This window comes from Moschus berezovskii, chromosome 9, assembly GCF_049115385.1.
Source record: "Moschus berezovskii isolate FMDL1 chromosome 9, NW_MosBer_1.0, whole genome shotgun sequence".
NCBI classification, from domain to species: domain Eukaryota; kingdom Metazoa; phylum Chordata; class Mammalia; order Artiodactyla; family Moschidae; genus Moschus; species Moschus berezovskii.
Genome location: NC_142468.1, coordinates 84738487 through 84759451, shown reverse-complemented (window position 1 = coordinate 84759451; position 20965 = coordinate 84738487). Strand labels below are relative to the sequence as shown.

The 20965-nt window shown below is 47.6% G+C and overlaps 2 protein-coding genes across 8 annotated transcripts in view; one reads left to right on the top strand and one right to left on the bottom strand.

Moving 5' to 3' along the window:
* Positions 1 to 20965, top strand: part of LHFPL2 (LHFPL tetraspan subfamily member 2) — a 187711-nt gene that overhangs the window by 161784 nt on the left and 4962 nt on the right. The gene's annotated exons all lie outside the window — the stretch shown is intronic.
* SCAMP1 (secretory carrier membrane protein 1) overlaps positions 4839 to 20965 on the bottom strand; it is a 152083-nt gene continuing 135956 nt past the window's right edge. For 2 of the 3 annotated variants that reach the window (XM_088839889.1, XM_088839890.1), the window contains exon 11: positions 4840 to 4981. Coding sequence is in view for 1 of the 3 variants with exons in the window: in XM_088839891.1 (XP_088696017.1) it covers positions 4952 to 4981 (30 nt within the window). In the remaining 2 variants the exon portion in view is untranslated. Of the gene's footprint in view, positions 4982 to 20965 lie in introns of all 3 variants that reach the window. The other variant, XM_088839891.1, reaches the window with a different exon arrangement.

Sequence of the window (20965 nt, the reverse complement as noted above, 5' to 3'; positions counted from 1 at the left end):
AGATAAGCATTGGGCCTGGCACGAGGCCTGTGAAGAAGCAGACCCCAAATGAAGCAGCTCTCCCCTGCTTTATGGCGAACTCGAGCTCAGCAGGGCCGGCTTCCAAACACACAGGTCCAACAACAGTTTTTTCCCAAACCTAGTCGGAGAAGGCAATGGCAAGCCACTCCAGTACTCTTGCCTAGAAAATCCCATGGATGGAGGAGCCTGGTAGGCTGCAGTCCGTGGGGTCGCTAAGGGTCGGACACGACTGAGCGACTTCACTTTCACACATAGGAGAAGGAAATGGCAACCCACTCCAGTGTTCTTGCCCAGAGAATCCCAGGGAAGGGGGAGCCTGGTGGGCTTCCGTCTATGGGGTCACACAGAGTCGGACACAACTGAAGTGACTTAGCAGCAGTAGCAGCTGATAAGGTGTTTTCTGTTGCTCAGACCTTAGGGGGCCCTATGTGTGCATGCCGGGGAGAGGGTAGGGGGCCCAGAGGAATAGCAGAGGACCTGTGCCACACTCCTGCTGCTTTTGTGTGGGGAACATACTCATGACCAGTCTCAGGACCCCCATCTCTTTCTCTGCCAGGACCAGCTGTACCATGAGAGACCCAGGCACTCATAGGCACTCTGGGAGTTCGGGAGGCCAGGATTCTGATTTTCAGACTTGCACCTTCACTTGAGATAAATGCACCCAGGTCTCTGGATGCTGGCATTCCTCTTCTTAAAGATCAAGAGATTGGAAAATATGATCTGATCTTAGAGTTTTGCTTCTGTGAACCTCATTGTCCTCCTTTTGACTGACTTCTCAAATCACGTTCATCCCCTTCGACTTGGCTTCTCACCTTCCAAAAATGTTCAGTAAGCTGGGTTTCCATACTGGATCATCTTTTTCTTGTCAGAGAAATGTCCCTACTTTATTCCCCGAGGCACACAGGGCCTCAGGGGCGCGCAAGTGTGTATGTGTGTGTGTCTTAAAACTTTTGCTGAGGAGTGTTACCAAAGTGCTACCAAAGCTTTTTGAAAAGTCAAACATGTAGATGAAGGGAAGCCGATTTACACAATTAATCCTGTTGAAGAGCCCTCGTTGACCAGAGAGGAGTTATTTCTGCTCAGTTTGCCATGACTATGGTGTATTTGCTCATCTCCTGTGATTTCATGACTTTATTATGAGTTTTATCAGTATGCTGGCATGCAGATAAGACTTCTGGTTTGTCATCCCTAGGAATGTTTTTCGTCCTGAGAAACTTAGTGCCTTTCAGCCAAGGGATAGCCATTTATAGTAGGGTGGGACATCTTGGAACGTACCATCACAATCAGTCTTTTGCAATCAGTTTGCAGATTATAGATATCCTTCAGTCTCAAAGACTGTTTACCTGCAGTTTTTAATAACGTGTTATTCCAGTGAACTTTAGTCTCTAAGAATGTGGATTACTCCACCAAGTCTTTTGGTGCTCTTGTTTGCTATTTCACATAAATGGCAAGAGTGTTCATTTTGGCACAGAGATGAGTACATATTTTAGGTATTATTCATACACTCCAATGAGTTATTCTTGACGTTTCTCTTTCTCTCCGTATCAGGCCTCTAGGAAGAAGGGCTGGGGAGAAGGGAGTACCAACCCAAGATGCTGGTCCATTGGTCACCTGTCTCGCAGAAGTCTTGATTTTCTAAAAGCTGCTCATTTCTTTCACTCATGTTCCCCACGCACACATGTGGTGTCTCAGAATGCCTGAAATTGCTAAAAAGTGGCTGACGGCAAAGATTCCTGTACAGTTAGGTCCTGCCTCTCTAAGGACCACTGATCTAAGAAAAGCGGTTTGTCTTCACCGCGCAGCCCAGCAGCACCCCTCTGAGAAGAAAGCGAGGGAAAGATGAACCAGACGTTTGCTGCTCAGCCGGCTCCCTAGTGGTGGGCGGGGGTCACATCCGTTCAGGATCTCCAGTGGGCTCTTTCTCCTCTAATGAGAGGTCCCCACCAGGCAGTGCAAACCAACGTCAGTGGCAGATGTGGCCCTTGAACCTGTGGCTCAGAGACTTGCCCCCGAGTGTCTGAAGCAGCCCACTGGTTTTCTGTTGCTCTTGGCCAGTCTGTAAGGGCCTCTGGTCAGGCCCCAGCCTCAGCCAAGGACTTGGCTACAGTTGTGAGCATCAGTCTCGCCTCTCCCTACACGCCCTCTCTCAACCCTGCATCTATTCAACATTGAAACCAATGGTGAGAGAGGAGGCTGGTGCCAGAGCAACCAAAGGATTCTCTAGAAATATACTCAGACTGTGTTTGTTCTTACAACTTGCATTTTGGCAAAAAGGACATTTTTTTTTTAATAAAATGTAACTGGGTGAAAAATTATATGCTATCATATATTAGGAGATCAAACCAGTCAGTCCTAAAGGAAATCAACCCTGAATATTCAGTGGGAGGACTGATACTGAGGTTCCAATAGTCTGGCCACCTGATGTGAAAAACTGACTCATTGGAAAAGACCCTGATGCTAGGAAAGATTGAAGGCAGGAGGAGAAGGGGGTATCAGAGGATGAGATGGTTGGATGGCATCACCGACTCAATGGACACGAGTTTGAGCAAACTCCAGGGGATAGTGAAGGACAGGAAGCCTAGCGAGCTGCAGTCCATGGGGTTGCAAAGAGTTGGACATGACTAAGCAACTGAATAACAACAATATAGTCCTTTACTATGCTTAATCTTAAAGGCCATGGGCTTCTATAGCTGCCACTGTTCATAGTATAACATAAGTCATCAAAATCTTAGTATTTTGATTTTAGAAGTTGGGTATAAAAAAATATACCTCGGTGAAAAAAATCTCAAAATCTGAGTTACTTAAAAAAAAAAAAAAAAAAGCTATTGACTATTAAGCTAATTCAGCTGGCAGGATTTGCCCTTATGGCCTCACCTCATGGTGGCACCCAGCCAACACTTCCAAAACGCTCATGCACAAATGCCCTGGCTGTTCAGAGCTTTCTCTCCACAGCAGTTGAAGCTCAAGCCTCACCTGGCCCTGGATCAGCCCTGACCTCACCTTGAAGTGTCTGTGAAATGTTGACCAGTTTTCTCACTTGGAAAATGGATTTAATAGTAGTACCTATCTCAGGGCTGTTCTGAGGATTAAATTAGATCATATATGAGAAAGGCTTTTAAGCCCAGTGTTTGGCATATGGTAAATAGTAAGTGGTAGCTACATGATGATTATAAAAGTATTTATGCTTTTTTGGCAGGTTTTTTTGTGTTCCTTAACAGTTGCTGCATTCTAAGAAATAGGGGTGTCTTTAGAATTGGCCTTGTCCTGTTGAAACCCAGTGTGACCGCATCGTCTCAAGTCATTCCCTGGCCCTTCACAGCCTGCCTGTATGGGGACTGAAGAGCACAGAGCAGTCCTGTGACTCTCACGGACCTCTGGTGTCCTCAGGCCCGTTTCTGAAAGCTGACTTGATAGGACAACACAGAACTTAACATTCTCCTCCATCCTTTCCTTTCTGGAGGTAGCTTCTAGCCGTTGAGTCCTGGCTGCAGGAGGCTTCTCAGGCTCCCCTTGCAGGATAAATCACAGGCTGCTTGGTCTTTCACTGGGTGAGGGCTCGCCTGGAACTTGGCAGAGCCACCAGCACACGTCAGTTCATAGCCCTCTGGGATTCATTACAAAAGCTGGGGAATCGGCCAGCAGGGTCGTTTTCACCAGCTGCCTTCCTTAGGCTGTGACCTGGATGTGGTCCACAGCAAAAGCATAGAATGCAAAGATCCAAGTTTTCCATGACCGCATCAAGCAGTGTGGGTTTGGAAATACACGTAGGGCCCTCTTAGCAGCCCGTGGAATCCCCAGTGACTCAGGTTTGGGACGGAGCCACGACAATGAGCTCAGGAGCAGGCCTGCTGGCCCCCGCCTGCGCTGTTCCCCTGAGGTAGCCACAGGGCGTGACTAGCGCGGGAGCTGCCGGCCTGACTGCCTGCTGGCTTCAGTTTCCTTCACAGGCTCTGTGCTGCTTCGTGTCTTGTTGGCTCTCCCGCTTTCCAGTCCCTGTAGCCCTCTGCCTGCACCCACTTCAGCCAGTAGGATGGCCCCAGCAAGCTGCCCACCCATCCAGCTGGACGGATGGCTGTGGGACCGTGCCCGCAGGCATCATTCCCTGCCATGGGAGCTCCGGCCTGCTGTGCAGATTCAGTTTCCTTGGAGGTGAGCCATGCTTACGGGGGAAGGAGGACAATATGAAAAAAGGTGGGAAAGAAGTCAAAGAAGAATCTCAGGAGACTAGCGGAGGGTTCTGTCTGTGCTGACTGGAGAGTGGCTTTGGTGTAGTCCGGCCCACGTGAGGAGGTCGGGGTTGTTATGAGATATGCTGTGATTGCTGTCTGGGGCTTGGCATGCCCACTGCGTTTTTTCACAGAGTGAGAACCAACCGTAGTATCAGGAAGATAACCATGACTCAACCTGACTGCTGCATCCATTCTGACGTATGCCCTGCCCTACCTGTTCACTCCCAGTGACCAAGTCGGTCACTGGCGAGGAGAGAGATAAGAACAAGGGCTTGGGAAGCATGGGGAAGAGATTCCTGACTGTCTCAGAGCCGCTTTTCACCTGCTTTCTCCGAGAAGGCAGTGTGACCTTGACTGCCTGACTTCAAGACACCTTCACAGAAAAGGCATGAGGGAAGTCAAGGGAGCATCTCCTGCTTCTCCTGCTTAGAACGAGGCCCCAGAAGATCTGGCTGTCTAAAGGAGGCTCTGAATTGCTGGCTCTCCAGTCCGAAGGCCTCCACCGGAAGTGGGGTCTAAGCCTTCTATATCTGAGTCACTTTAAGAGGACGGTATGTAATGATTCATCTACCTTGAGGAAATGCTAAAAGGCAGGCCAGAATCAAATTTCAATTCAAGGGTCTTTTATTAAATGCCCACTAAATACAAAGACCTCTAGACCAGGTCTACAATGTCTTGAGTTTCTCTGCTCCCGAGCCATATTAGAGAGTCACTGCTTCAGAAGCTGTACCCTGGAAAAGCAAACAGAAAGTATCATCACACATAAAGGGAACAAAAGAGTTCAACTGCATCATTAGAGGAAAAACTACTGCCTAAGAGCAAGTAGACCAAACAGGTATTAATTTGAAGAACCAGTTGGAAACTCTAAAAGAAAATCTCAAACTCTCCTAAAATTCAGATAGAATATTCAGTTAATACGCAAATGAAGTATTTTGCTATAGCAACCACTTAATTGTAGACAAATAATCTTGTGAGCCATGGATGATCTGTGTTCCAGTTCCAGTAACAAATCATCACTTAAGTATGACTGAATATTTACACGAGTGGTTCAGGCACTATTCTAAAAGCTTGATGCAACAGTGGTGTTGTTCTAAGTTCTGATATCACTTCAGAAGTAATCTGCATCTCCTCTGAAGGCTTCTGTGTGCTCAAGCACAGCACAGTTATGAGTTTGGATGTTGTATAGAGGCTTCCTGGTGGTTTTACTAATTGGCCCACAATCCACAATCTTTTTTTTTAAAGATAGCCCCTAGTACACATCTAAACTACACACATTCAGAAAACAAAGTCAATATTAAAAACTTCAAACCAAAATACTTAGTGGCAGAGTTTAGAGGCCAACATCAGGGCCCCAGTGTTGAAAAGATGGCACCTGCTTGGTTGCAGGAATTATTTAACATTATCTGGACCCCCAAATCTTTAGTAGACAAGAAATTTACTTACTGTCCTGAAAATTTCAGAGCTCAATAACTACATTTGTATAGTCTCTAAGTATATTTTGGTTATAGTCAAATAGCTCTTTCTAACCAAGGTCCGTCTAGTCAAGGCAATGGTTTTTCCCGTGGTCATGTATGGATGTGAGAGTTGGACTGTGAAGAAGGCTGACCGCCGAAGAATCGATGCTTTTGAACTGTGGTGTTGGAGAAGACTCTTGAGAGTCCCTTATACTGCAAGGAGATCCAACCAGTCCATTCTGGAGGAGATCAATCCTGGATGTTCATTGGAGGGACTGATGCTAAAGCTGAAACTGCAATACTTTGGCCACCTCATGAGACGAGTTGACTCACTGGAAAAGACTCTGATGCTGGGAAAGGTTGGGGGCGGGAGGAGAAGGGGACGACGGAGAATGAGATGGCTGGATGGCATCACCAACTCTGTGGACATGAGTTTGAGTGAACTCCGGGAGTTGGTGATGGACAGGGAGGCCTGGCGTGCTGTGATTCATGGGGTCGCGGAGAGTCGGACACGACTGAGCGACTGAACTGAACTGAACTGACTGAACCCTACATGTTGGAAGAATAATTTATCAAGAAATATTTTATGAAGTTCTTCCAGTTGCATAGACACAGTTTAGGAAACACCTTCTCACTTGGAATGCAAAGTAAAATATTATCACTAACTCATGGGAAGGAATAATCTCACTAAATTACTTTGCTGGGCTGCATTTTAACAGTAAGAGTTAAGGCTTTAGAAACTGCCAGTGAAGTAATTTGCATGTAAGCGTAAATCATTGCTTAGGGAGGCTTCAGTGTGGGAGAAACTGCATCTTTCTCATGGATTGTTTCACCACATATTCTAGGGGCATCTGACAACTCTTAATTGATGGTCATTAATTTTCAGTAATTATAGAAGAAACTTCCTCTGGGGGGCTTGGCTACAAGGTCGTTTTATGACAACTATGCTCTGATTGTCTTCCAGAGAATTCTCTTTATTGCTCTGTCATCCGTTCTCTACCCCCCACCCTAGAAGAGTATTTTTCTTGCAATTATAATTTCATGGAAGTGTTTTTAGTAGAAAACAAGTGCCCTCCTCCAGGGAGATGGTGTAAGCATTAACAGTAGCTTTAAGTAAAAAATTACTGACACCCGATCCTTCACTTGTTCCCTCTTTCCCATTAGAAAATCTTGTTGGTTAAAAGCCTCTAATGTTATTGATCATACACTAAAATAACCTGTAGATATCATCTGCTCTAAGACACTGTGGCTATCAGCTGAAAAGCCTCTTCATTACCAGTGAACCCTCTGACCTCTCATTTCTGATCTGGCCCTCAGAGTTTTAAAATGTCAAAGTTGGGTCGAGTCTAGTTTTATCCATAAACCCTTGAAACTTTAAAATGAGATGCAGTGAAAACAGGTTTAGGTTCTGGATTCCAAAGAGATGGAATTCAGAGCCTCTTTCCTCTCTACCTTTTTATTTGTGCAGTCAGCAAACGGGCTTTTCAGAGAACTGTCCCCGTTGTAACTCAGACCTTTCAGAGGATGGGGAGGGCCAGCATTAGTGATTTTGGTGCAGGGGAGGCATGCGGGCCAGCACACATTTGTGCACAAGGTTGCTGCTAGTCTGGTGAAGGTTACCGCTAGTTATGATGTCTCCATTAACGAATTTACTGCTTTTCTAGATAAGAAGAGATACAAGAATCGGGGCCCATAAAATCTGAAAATATCACAGAGTGCTTCGTTCCCAGTCTCCACCCTGAACTCTTGTCAGAGGGTGTTGAAGGTTAGCAGCTGCAGTGGCTAGTGACTTCATCCTTGTAGAGGCAGATGGCAAGTGGCAGTTTTTAGTTTCTACTAGTCATCAGCAACAACGAGAAGACTAAGGACAGTGTTGTAAAACTGCATACTGCTGTTATGTGTTCAACTTAGAGACCTGTCCTTTATTCTTAGGTTGCATCCTTTACCCTTTTTTGTTAAAATGCCCTTTTTCATGAAATAAGAGGAGATAATGGTATTTTAGTGTCCGTTAGCAACAGAAGAAATACTGACTCCCGCTAACTTTTATGGCTTTTATGTTACTGTCTGAAGTGTAGGAAGGACTCTTCTAGAATATGAGCAAGGAATGAGGCCTGCTGCATACACACTAGATGCTCAGGAACTATTGTTCACTGACAAAAACAGAGTCTGTTCTGTGTTCACTAATCTGTGCTAGAAACTATGAGTTTCTTTTTTGAAAGAGTAAAGGTTGTGGTAAATGCTGCCAAGTCTCAATCCTAGCATGAACTCTGCCCTCCTAGACAGCTGGAGCATAAATAGTAATTAATGCAGTCATCATCCAAAGAACCAGTAAGAATCATTTCGGAGTGGCTGTCACTAAAACCAAGTTCTGTTTGGGCTTTATAGAATAAATTGTCATTGAAAAATTGAAAAACCTTAGTGGGCAATGTGATTTCAAAAGCAGAGATTCACTCAAGGGGGCATTCATGGGCAGAAGCCCTTGATTCGTGGGATGGCTAACGCTTTGTTGTATTACACTGGTGTATGAATGCTGCTCGGAGAGCCCTGGCTCTGAATGGCTAAGGGGCATTTTAGTACGGAGGACAGTGTCTGGGCACCTGGAGAAATCATGCAGGCCAGGGTAGCATTGCTAACTTAGTGTTGGGGCTTGGGAGGCGAGGACTTGAGTTCTCCTTGGGTGGCAGAGCCCGGGGGGCCCCCGTTCTGGTGTCTGTAGTTGTTGTAAGCAAAATTTCATGAGCAAGATTTCATGATGCATTAGATTGAGAGCAGCACTTCCTGAAAGCAGACACCGGGACAAAGCAGGTCTCTTGTTAACACAGGATTAACTGAACCTGCTGCTTATAGGTAGTGGTGCGAGGGTTCAGGGTTAGGGGGTCAAGACAGAGCTCCTGAGCTCTGTTCCGTGAATTAAGAAGGGCTATTTGGAGGATGGGAGGTGGTTAAACCATGGCCCAGCCTGCACGAGCAAGGATGCAATTTGGAGGCTGTCTGAGCGTGCTCTTGGTGCTCGACTTGGTCTAATCAGCTGTAAGTGTCTCTCCTGGAAGGTGCATAGGGTATGGTATTTTGTAGATCATTTTGTGGATGGCATTAGTATTCTAGGTGGATGTGCAGTTTCAGATGGCTCCCAAGCACACAGACTCTAAGAGCAAAGATTGGAATGTAAGCAGGTTATACAGCTTACATTTTCTCCCTCTCGTCTGATGGGTTTTGTGCTTTATTTCCAGTTTTCTGCTCACGCAGATTCTGCAGGAGAGGGCATCATAGCGAACATTGTGTTGTTTCGAACTTTTCATAGGTTTTCTTTCTGGAAGTGTTTTTTTTTTTTTTTTTTGGCCAATGACAGCCATTCCAAGGTGGCATCTATATTGCAGTAAGGAGGCTGATGACACTCAGATCACAAGGTAAGACAAGGAGTGGGTGGACATCCTTTATCTTGTTTCCATCTTGCTGTAGGGTTGTCAGGTCAGCCTGCCTGACACTAGGCGAGCCTTCCCCTCCCCATCATCCCTAGACAGCAGGCCTGTGGTGTTTCCACTTGATAACTGCTTGTCACGTGCTCCTGAATGTCTCACAGGTGTAAGCAAGCCGGCTTTGAGGATTCAGCAACCTCCCCTCCTCGGTTTGACAGGGTTCGCAGTAAAGCAGCAGCCAAGGGTGACGGCTCCCGAGTGGACCATAGAGCACTGCCGCCTGGATCTGAGTCCCAGTGCCACCATCGATTAGCGGTGTAACCTTACTTAATCCCTGTGTGCCTTGGTTTCCTCATCTGTCAAATGATGAGATTAATAGTACCAACCTTAGAAGATTCTCTCAAGGACTAAACGAGTTATATGTAAGGGGCTCAGCTGGTGCCTGGCACTTTGTAGTGCTCAGTGAGTATTAACTGCTGCCACAGTCACTATGTGGACTTCCCTGGTGGCTCAGACAGTAAAGCATCTGCCTGCAATGCGGGAGACCCGGGTCCAATCCCTGGGTCGGGAAGATCCTCTGGAGAAGAAAATAGCAACCCACTCTAGTACTCTTGCCTGGAAAATCCCATGGACAGAGAAGCCTGATAGGCTACAGGCCATGGGGTCGCAAAGAGTCGGACACGACTGAGCGACTTCACTTTCACTTCACTTTCTTTTATAGTTTCTATAACAGTTATCATTCCAATCATTAAAGGGTTCTAATCACCTGTATAAACCTCCACCTTTAAAGTATTAGTTGCAAATGTGGAAAATAGAGGGAGGGTGTTTATAGCTTAAACTCCATGTCATCTTTGTTTGGAATCTACCATTTTTACCATAGCAGATCTTTCCAAAAGGTTCTTCCAAATATGAGAAGACTAGAAAGGAAATGGGAATCACAAATGACCTGTGAAGTTGGTCAGCAACATAGTATGTGAAAGGGACTGTGGCATAGGAACTGCGTGTGAGTTTGAAGTGTACATGGAGGCAGAAGCCAGGGAACAGAGTGCTCCCTGCTCTCCGGTTTATAATCCAGCGGGGGCTCATCTCAGCCAAAAGGATGTCCTTGGAGGCATCCAAGAGACCTTGGAGCCAGTGCTCTTCTTTTACGGGACAAGCGCACGTTATGTCACAGGAAGAGTCCCGCTTTTTACTTTCGTTGTCCAGGTAGTTGGTTAACCATTTACTTGTTTTTATTTAAACATTTTACCCATGAAATTGAGCTGCCTCTCTTAAAACAGAGTGTAAGGGACCTAGTTCAGCCTTGTCTTGGTGACTGTGGAGACTTGTCTACAGGGTGTCTGCAGAGTCCCTGCACATGAGGAGCAGACCGTTTCACGTGATCATCTCTGGGAAGAGAAGAGCTAGATGGCAGACTCGTTAGGTGGGGAACCAGATGGTCTGACACAGTGCCTTCCTCCAAGCACAGTCTTAGTACCTGACAGTGTGCCTTGGGGTGTTATGAAAGTGAAAAGATCCCTAGCTAACAACAGTGGGTGACTTTCAAATAGCTGTTAGGGACTGCCAAAATGACTTCCAGCTGTCAGCATGGAAGATGACTGGAAAAAATGAAAATTCAGACAGAAAGGAGAGGTAAGCATACAGATCAAAGTTAACTGTTAACTAGCAGGCCTAGGGCTGTTGTGTGTCACTCTGTACGTCCACTGTTGGACCACATGATGGTCCCAGACTTAGAGTTACGTAAGTACATGGGTTATTCCTCTCAGGAGCAGGGCATCATCTCTCCTCCCTCCCCCAACTACCCCCACCCCGCAACTCCGTCGGAGGTTGATGTGTGCCACTGTCCCCAGGGCCGGAGAGGGCGTTTTCCTGGGCCGTCAGCAGGCCTGCCTTCCTGCCTTCAGTGCCAGCACGTCCCGCTGGTCTCCACTCTCCGGGCCCGTGCCGCTGGGCACGAGCCTTCCTGCCTCTGCAGCTGTCGCAGCCCGCCTCCCTCCTTGTCTCCTCTTGTCCCCCACTGCCGCCTGCCGTCTTGCTGAACTTCTCCAGGTTTACCCCCACACTGCTCCTCTGCTCCCTGCTGGCACCCCGGGCAGTGCCCACAGTCGGCCTCAGCGCATCTTTACAGGTGTTGTGGCTGCAGCCAAGCATAGTTGGAAACAGTTTCAGAGTTTTGAGGCTAAATGATCTCTAGATTACTGGAGACTTATCACACTTAATTGACTTACTGCTTTTTTTTTAATGTCGTCTCCCAATAGAGACCTATTTTTTTGTAGCCAGAAAGATTTTCAGCACTTGCAGTCACGTCAAAAGCCAGTCTCATGATTTGGTCCCTGCACGTGTTTCATTAGTAAATGTGGCTGGTATGCTGTTAACCAGAATTGCCAACCCCTAGGATTCATGAGATGGCTGGATGGCATCACCAACTCTGTGGACATGAGTTTGAGTGAACTCCGGGAGTTGGTGATGGACAGGGAGGCCTGGCGTGCTGTGAGTCATGGGGTCGCGGAGAGTCGGACACGACTGAGCGACTAAACTGAACTGAACTGAGGATTCATGTTATTGAATGAAGCTTTTCCTGCAACCATTTTAAAAGCTTGGCAAGAACTTAAAATGGCTTCATTTAAAAATGTAACAAATCTACATCACAGCACTCTATCTTTTCATTCATCCAACAAATATTTACTAAATGCCTATTACATGTGAGACATTGCTCCAGGCAATTGGGACACATAAAGAATAAACTGCACAAAGTTCTCTGTCCTCATGGGCTTTACATTCAAGCTGGTGGCGAGAGACAACAAACCAAATAATTATATAGTATGTTCAAAAGTGACGGGTGCTATGGAAGAAACGAACAAAAAGCCAGGACAAGAGAGGCTGGGCTGGGTGTGCTGGGGTGATGCGGGGGGGGGGTGGTAAACTGCAGTGTTAAACAGGGTCTCAGGGCAGGATTCAGTGAGAGGAGATTCAACCCAAGACCTTTAAGGAGATGCAGGAGTTAGCCATATGGGCAGTCAAGAAGCAGCGCTCTCCTGGCCAAGCAATAGCTAGAAGGCAGGCCAGCAGGCTCTCCCAGTGGAGGAACGTGGACTCGAGGAGAAGGGAAGGCATCAGAGATGATTCTGAGCAGCTCTGGAAGTGGACTCCGTTTCCTGAGATGAAGCCCAGGAGGCAAAGACCGGGTTTCGAATGGGGAGTAGGAATCAGGAGTTAGGTTTGGACAGTTTTCAAGTGCCTCGTTAGACATCCAAGTGGAGACCAAGTGGGCAGTTAGGTGTGCAACTCTGGAGCTAAAATTAAGGAGACGTCAGCCCAGAGGCAGTACCCAAAGCTGTGGGGTCACGTGTGATCAACAAGGAGAATTTGAGGACAGAAGCCTGGGCCTCAGGCCCTCCGGTACTCAGAGACTGGAAAGGTGAGGAGAATGGCACGGGATACCGAGAAGGGAAAGTCAGCAGGGCTTCCCACCTTGGTTTTCCTTTAATCCAATGTTGTCAGACTTGTGGACGGAAGGTGTCCCCCCCCAGTAAGCCTGGAATGCGCTCTGAGCTGTGTCCCAGGGTGGGGCTGGGACGCCGGGAGCCAGTCATTCTCCTGATTCATCTTCCTGTTAGAGAGATGCCCGCCTGGGCACGAGGTGAAGGGGCAGGGGCTGCCTCCTGGCACTGTGCCCAGGGAGAGAAGCTTGCTCAACAGACTGGCATTCAGTTTGAGTCACAGGGTAGACCTGGTAGGGATAAACATCACCAGGTGGAGTGGTTTGTTTTTTTATTTTTTTTGAGCTGTGCTGAATGGGAAATGAATGTTTGATAGTTAGATGGTTTCCTGCTAGGTTCTTAAATGAGTCAGTGGCTGTTTGAAAGCCAGAAATAAGTTGAACTCTTGACCTCTGTTACCCAAGGTTAACTGTGACACACCCATCAGAGGTTTATGGTAAATACAAAGATAAAACTGTGGCAAAAATCCAGAAGGAGCCAGCCTTTCTGCCCTCAAGGGGCTCAGATCCTGCTAGGGCATTGCTCTGTCCCAGGGCTGAGAATAAAGCCTGCTACTTACTAGGCAGCTCAGTAAATTGAGTTGAATAAATACACAAAAGTAACACAATGAGACGGAGAAGGCAATGGCAAGCCACTCCAGTACTCTTGTCTAGAAAATCCCATGGATGGAGGAGCCTGGTAGGCTGCAGTCCATGGGGTCGCTAAGGGTCGGACATGACTGAGCGACTTCGCTTTCACTTTTCACTTTCCACTTTCACACATTGGAGAAGGAAGTGGCAACCCACTCCAGTGTTCTTGCCTGGAGAATCCCAGGGACAGGGGAGCCTGATGGGCTTCCGTCTATGGGGTCACAAAGAGTCGAACACGACTGAAGTGACTTAGCAGCAGCAGCAACACAATGAGAAGCTGAAGAGGGTGTACACGGGGCAGTGGGAACACAGAGAATAACATTCTGGCAGGAAGTGGTGACAAATGTCACCCAGGTAATGTGAGCCGGGATGCAGGTCGGGGGGTATTTCTAGGTGGATGAGTGCCCAAGGGGTCAGCATGAGTGACAACCCTTGTTTGGGGAGTGGGCACTCCCCAGGATGACCTAGTTGGAGCCCACATCTATTGAATGATGCTATGTCTGCTAGGCCCTGTCTGCTGTCAGCTCTCCAGAGATACTAGGATATTTCAGAGCTTCAGAATGAGCGTGTTACAACCTAGGGGTGACTGAGTGGGCATCCTTTCCTGGGAGCTTCTCCACAGACTGCCGGTAGCAGTAACAGATGGCCGTCTTTCCTTCCTGTCCTTAGAAATTTTTCTTTGCGAACTGAGGTCTAGTCGGTCTTCACTATTTAGTCTGGAAGCCTGTCTGAGGAGGAAACAGGAATATGATGGCCAAAGACGCACTTGCTGTTCTGTACAATAACAAGTGCATTAGTACTAGTTCTCCCTTGTCGGGCCAGGGCAAAGGGCCTCCTTCTGGCCAGGCAGTGAGAGGGGGTGGTGGTCCCGTGACAGAGCCGCAGGAGGGCTGGCACTGACACAGCAGGGAGACTGGGAGGTCACCACACGGCCTTCCCCATGCTTCCCTCACAGGCTGCGAGCAGCGCAGACTTGGCTCCCCCGTTCCGACACCTTCCCCTACTCTTAAAGCTGGAGGTGGCCATCTTCAGACCAAGTAAAACATTATTATTTTATTATATTCAGCAGCTCCTGGTCTTTCCAAAATTGGGGGCTTGGCAGGATTATGGATGTTTTTCCCCCACCTAAGGAATTTGATTAAAACTTATATTTGATAACATATTATTTGATTTCAGGGAAGCAGCAAGAAAATTCCCTTATATAATTTTGTGGCTCGTCTAATCATAGTCAGTGCTGACTGTTGATCAGTAAGACTATGGCTTTACTTTTCCCAGCATATTTCATTCATTTTCTTTTTTAGCACCTTCTTTGTTTTAGGCACTGTAAACTCAGCCAGGAGACCCAGCTCCTATCCTCTCCCTTTGAGAGCAAATGAAGTCTAATTATTTGAGTTAAACCAGAGCCATGTGTGTATGTTGCCCGCAGACTAAAAATTTCTCTGTAGCAGGCTAGAACTACTGGGTATCCAGGTTGAGTCTGAAAGCACCTTCCAGGTCAGGGAAACTATTACTAAAATGGCACAGGGACATGGTGGATATTCACTGTGACTGCTGGTACCCATGACAGCCAGCATCTTATGGTGGGCTTCAGTAAACTGCCAGGGCTGTCTCTACCCTGGGCTGGGGTATCATCTGTAAGGTAGTCCAAGTGACTGACCATTGTAAGCTATAAAACAAACAGCCTGCACACAAGAGGGATGTCTTCAGTTCAGTCGCTCAGTTGTGTCCGACTCTTTGCAACCCCATGAATCACAGCACGCCAGGCCTCCCTGTCCATCACCAACTCCCGGAGTTCACTCAAACTCATGTCCATCGAGTTGGTGATGCCATCCAGCCATCTCATTCTCTGTCGTCCCCTTCTCCTGCTGCCCCCAATCCCTCCCAGCATCAGAGTCTTTTCCAGTGAGTCAACTCATCGGCATGAGGTGGCCAAAGTATTGGAGTTTCAGCTTCAGCATCAGTCCTTCCAATGAACACCCAGGATTGATCTCCTTTAGGATGGACTGGTTGGATCTCCTTGCAGTCCAAGGGACTCTCAAGAGTCTTCTCCAGCACCACAGTTCAAAAGCATCAATTCCTCGGCGCTCAGCTTTCTTCACAGTCCAACTCTCACATCCATACATGACCACGGGAAAAACCATAGCCTTGACTAGACGGACTTTGGTTGGCAAAGTAGTATCTCTGCTTTTTAATATGCTATCTAGGCTGGTCATAACTTTCCTTCCAAGAAGTAAGTGTATTTTAATTTCCTGGCTGCAGTCAGCATCTGCAGTGATTTTGGAGCCCCCAAAAATAAAGTCTGACACCGTTTCCACTGTTTCTCCATCTATTTCCCATGAAGTGATGGGACCAGATGCCATGATCTTAGTTTTCTGAATGTTGAGCTATAAGCCAACTCTTTCACTCTTCTCTTTCATGTTCATCAAGAGGCTTTTGAGTTCCTCTTCAATTTCTGCCATAAGGGTGATGTCATCTGCATATCTGAGGTTATTGATATTTCTCCCCACAATCTTGATTCCAGCTTGTGCTTCTTCCAGCCCAGTGTTCCTCATGATGGACTCTGCATAGAAGTTAAATAAGCAGGGTGACAATATACAACCTTGACGTACTCCTTTTCTTATTTGGAACCAGTCTGTTGTTCCATGTCCAGTTCTAACTGTTGCTTCCTGACCTGCATACAGGTTTCTCAAGAGGCAGGTCAGGTGGTCTGGTATTCCCATCTTTTTCAGAATGTTCCACAGTTTATTGTGATCCACACAGTCAAAGGCTTTGGCATAGTTTTAATAGGCTTTAATGGCGAGGCGCCCCCGGGCGGGGTTCCCGGACCCAAGCAAGGGAGGTTGAGGAAGTCCGCGCGCGCGAGCGGCTTACACAGCTTCACAGGAAGGAGCAGCGAAATTTTTCCCGAATAAGGCGAGGTTTGGAATGGTGGTCTCTCATAGGTCAGTTAGTCAAGGTGGCGAGACCGGGTTGGTCGCTCAGGAGGTTCGGAGCGGGGGTTGATTTCTGTCAAGAGCTGTTACATCAGAGACTTTCCAGCAGCAGGGAAGGAATGAGGAAGTGTAGTAGTCAGAGTCCGGCGGGACTTTTTCCCACCGGTGGGAAAGGAAGAGGAGAAGGAGAAGCCAAGGTGACTACCAGGGTTCGGCCTTACAACCATCACTTCCGTTAATGTCTTTCTTCCCCAGATAAGGCTGAATCATCCCCCAGTGACCCCAGGGTGAGCATACGCTGGCACCTTCTCATCTTCCTGGTACAAGGAACTGAGAGGCTGTTAGTGAGAGGAAAGATGGGCTGCAAGGGGGAGCGTCTCTCTTAAGGTTGGGGAGAATCATAACTACTTGGGTACCATCCTATCGAGTGGACATGCTGCAGGGGTTACCAGCTCTCTGAACTGCTAGGTTTCCTGTGGCCATGGCTGTTGTCTTGAGCAGTTTTCCAGCATCATCCTCGATGCCTTTCCTCCCCCTCCCAGCTGGGCCTGCTGCAGCTCAGCCAGGCCCCAGGAAGAGAGGTCAGTCAGAAGAAAGGCAGATGCCCATTGGCATAGTCCCATTTTCTCTGTCACCCACCAAACCCACACACACATCTAAAGGTGTGATGTAGTGAAAAGCAAGGAGATGGAAAGGCCCCAGAGACGGGCTGGCCTCACTGCAGGAGCTGCTGTTTTTTTACTACTTCCAAGGGACAGAGACCAGTTTCTGGCGTGGCTCTTCTGTGAAACTCAGTCCTAGCACGCCTCGCTGGTGGCCCCTGGGGCACTCCAAACCGAGGATGAGGGGAGCCACGCCACATCTGCCACACATTTGGTGGATGTCTCGCCTGTGGTCTGATGGGACCATTCTGTCTCTGTAGCTGGTGTCATCAAGCCTATCTGGACTCTGAGGCGCATGTCTACTAGCCCCGGGGGCTCACAGGCCTCGGACAGGCGGTGTGACGGGGACGCCGACCAACCAAGAGTCTGCGTCTCTTCTCCTGCGGGGTGGCTCATTCTTGTTGACTGGCATCTGCCAGAGTTACATTACTCTTTCTCCTCCAGGGCACTGTGGTTCAGAAAAACTCCACTGCAGAACAAGCTGCCCTGACATTAGTAACGTTTCATTAAGAGTCTACTCTGTGCCAGGCACTGTTCTGAACACTGGCTTTCTAGTAGTAAATCAGATGTACAAAAATCCCTGCCCTTGTGGAGCTTAGAATGGAGATGGATTAACAGTTAAAATAAGTGAAATATCAGGTTGAGCCACATGAAACAACCATTTTCGTAGGTTAAAAAAAAAATGGAAAAATACCAAAGCAGGGAACGGGGATAGAAGTCAGGGGAAGGGGGGCGGTTGAAACTGTAAGTAGCTGGGACCTGAAGACAAGGAGGCGTCATCTGAGAGGAGCATGACGAGAGCAGAGGCTGGAGCAGACAGCAGGGGCGAGAGAGGTGTGCAACGGAGAGCAAACACAGAGGACCGCAGAGCTGCGGGGCTTACTCAGAGCTGGGGCGCCTTTATGGGCTTCTCGAGAACTTCACTCAGAGGCAAAAAGAACCTTCTGGGGTGATGGTTGTGACTAGGGGACACTTGTTAGCCCCAGGAGTAGTTGGGAGTCAGGACTGTGGAAAGTGAGGACCCTTTGTGGCTACCTGCATCATGAAGCTTTCTGGAATTTCTTTGGTAGAGGAGTCTTTTCGAAATACCTAGAGGGATGACAAACGTCTCTTCTCGCTCACCTGAAGGCCGGCGGTTTTCTCCCGCACTCAGACACTCATGTGTGTTCACAGCACTGATCATGCTCGGTTTGGCTCTGTCGTGTGCATGGAGCAGAATCCTCGCAGCCAGGCTGCCCAGGTGGGGACACACGTCATGTGCACCGGGGGCTCACAGATATACCAGAGCCACTTCCTGTCACCCGCCTGTGGGGACGGCCCTGTGGGCTTATAATGAAGCTGGGGCTTTCCAAGACTCTTGAGCATGGCACCCTTTTATGATAGTCTCCCTGCTGTTCACAGATCAATTAGCCAAAAGTAACCACAGGATTTTAAGTAGGCCTGAAGCACTTGAGGAACCTCACCTGAGCTACCAGTAAGGGAACAGCTCAGGAGAAGTACAGGGGTAAATGTTCCTGACTGTGCTGAAAAAAAGGGGCTCTGGTGATATTAGAATCAGTTCAGTTCAGTCGCTCAGTCGTGTCCGACTCTTTGCGACCCCATGAATCACAGCACGCCAGGCCTCCCTGTCCACCACCAACTCCCGGAGTTCACTCAAACTCATGTCCATCAAGTCGGTGATGCTATCCAGCCATCTCATTCTCTGTCGTCCCCTTCTCCTCCTGCCGCCAATCCCTCCCAGCATCAGAGTCTTTTCCAGTGAGTCAACTCGTCGCATGAAGTGGCCATCACCAACTCCCGGAGTTCACTCAAACTCATGTCCATCGACTCGGTGATGCCATCCAGCCATCTCATTCTCTGTCGTCCCCATCTCCTCCCACCCCCAATCCCTCCCAGCATCAGAGTCTTTTCCAGTGAGTCAACTCATCGGCATGAGGTGGCCAAAGTATTGGAGTTTCAGCTTCAGCATCAGTCCTTCCAATGAACACCCAGGATTGATCTCCTTTAGGATGGACTGGTTGGATCTCCTTGCAGTCCAAGGGACTCTCAAGAGTCTTCTCCAGCACCACAGTTCAAAAGCATCAATTCCTCGGTGATCAGCTTTCTTCACAGTCCAACTCTCACATCCATACATGACCACTGGAAAAACCATAGCCTTGACTAGACGGTCCTTTGTTGGCAAAGTAATGTCTCTGCTTTTTAATATACTATCTAGGTTGGTCATAACTTTCCTTCCAAGGAGTAAGCGTCTTTTAATTTCATGGCTGCAATCAGCATCCACAGTGATTTTGGAGCCCCCAAAAATAAAGTCTGACACTGTTTCCACTTTTTCCCCATCTATTTCCCATGAAGTGATGGGACCAGATGCCATGATCTTCATTTTCTGAATGCTGAGCTTCAAGCCAACCTTTTCACTCTCCTCTTTGACTTTCATCAAGGGGCTCTTTAGTTCCTCTTCACTTTCTGCCATAAGGGTGGTGTCATCTGCATATCTGAGGTTATTGATATTTCTCCCGGCAATCTTGATTCCAGCTTGTGCTTCTTCCAGCCCAGTGTTCCTCATGATGTACTCTGCATATAAGTTAAATAAGCAGGGTGACAATATACAGCCTTGCCGTACTCCTTTTCCTATTTGGAACCAGTCTGTTGTTCCATGTCCAGTTCTAACTGTTGCTTCCTGACCTGCATACAGGTTTCTCAAGAGGCAGGTCAGGTGGTCTGGTAGTCCCATCTCTTTCAGAATAAGAATTAACTTCCCAGAAGGATCTGTGATAGCCACATGACTTTGTGCATCCTACAGAGTCAGACACAATTGAGCAACTGAACAACAAACCAGAGCCCAGCACAGGGTAGCAGAGCTGCTGGGTGACAGCAAATCCTTCTCGCCCCAGTCTCTTCATGTTAACATGCATTCATTTACTAACTGGACTTAAGCCACACAATACAAACGATGTGTGCAATTAATAGTTGGAGCCACAATTCAAATACACACACTCTGGCCTTTTAAAAGAAAGGGCAGGTAATGCTCCCTTGCCCCAAGGCTGCATCCTGATTACAGGTCCCAGTGAGGGGGACTCCTGTTTCCAAGGCAGTAACTCAGAACCTGAGGGAAGAGACTTCCCAGGTTCCCTGTGCCTGGGGTGAGGTTTCCTAGGGAACAAGGTAGGGATTAATCAGGATTTATCATAGGCCTTAAAGATACAAAAGAATTAGCTCAGTCATCCTAGATTCCCCCAGCTGAGTTACATCTGTTCAGGTGGAGAGTCGTTTATTCTTTCAAGGGTACTATTTTGTAGCCTGGCCTTTCCCCTGATTATTAAGTTAGTTGCTCAGTCACGTCTGACTCTTTTGCGACCGCCATGGACTGTAGCCCACCAGGTTCCTCTGTCTATGGGATTCTGCAGGCAAGAATACTGGAATGGGTTGCCATTTCTTTCTCCAGGTCAGTAAAGGTAGGAAAAGAGAATTAAAAGTTAAGCTTAAATTAGGAGGATAGAACTGCTATTCCAGTGGATCTAAAACACAGGGCTTGTTGTCTATGAATTAATAATCTTGGTTATATAGGTATCATTTTTCAAAGAAAACTGTCTTTTCTTGCTGCATGTAGCATTGGCCAAAAAGTTCGTTTGGGTTTTCATACCATCAGATGGAAAAACACGAATGAGCTTTTTGGCCGACCCAGCAGAATAAAGCCATCATCTTCTTGCAGCATCCTTTCTACCAAGAAAGTTTTGTTGGGTAAGATTTGGGGTCCCTCAGTTCTCTTTGTCATCTTGGGATCTGGACTTCCTAATAAGCAGCTTCTGCTGTGTGAGAGGGAAGCAAGCAAGGTGCCCTGCCACCCCGGGCTGGCAGAGAAGGTAACTCTTGATTACACAGTGAGCAGTAAAGCTGCAGGAATAGAAAAATACTGGACCTTTAGTGTGTCAGTGTGGTGGGATCAGCAGAATGGAAACAGAGCTTCTTAGTGTCTACTCAAAGCTGCACTTACTTAAAAGCAATCAGACAAAAAATTCTCATGAAGTTTGCATGTGGTTTCAGAATGTCTATGTAAATACAGAAATCACTGTCCTAGGTATAAGGTTGGTTGCTGGTGAATGCCAGCAAACTGACCCCTCATG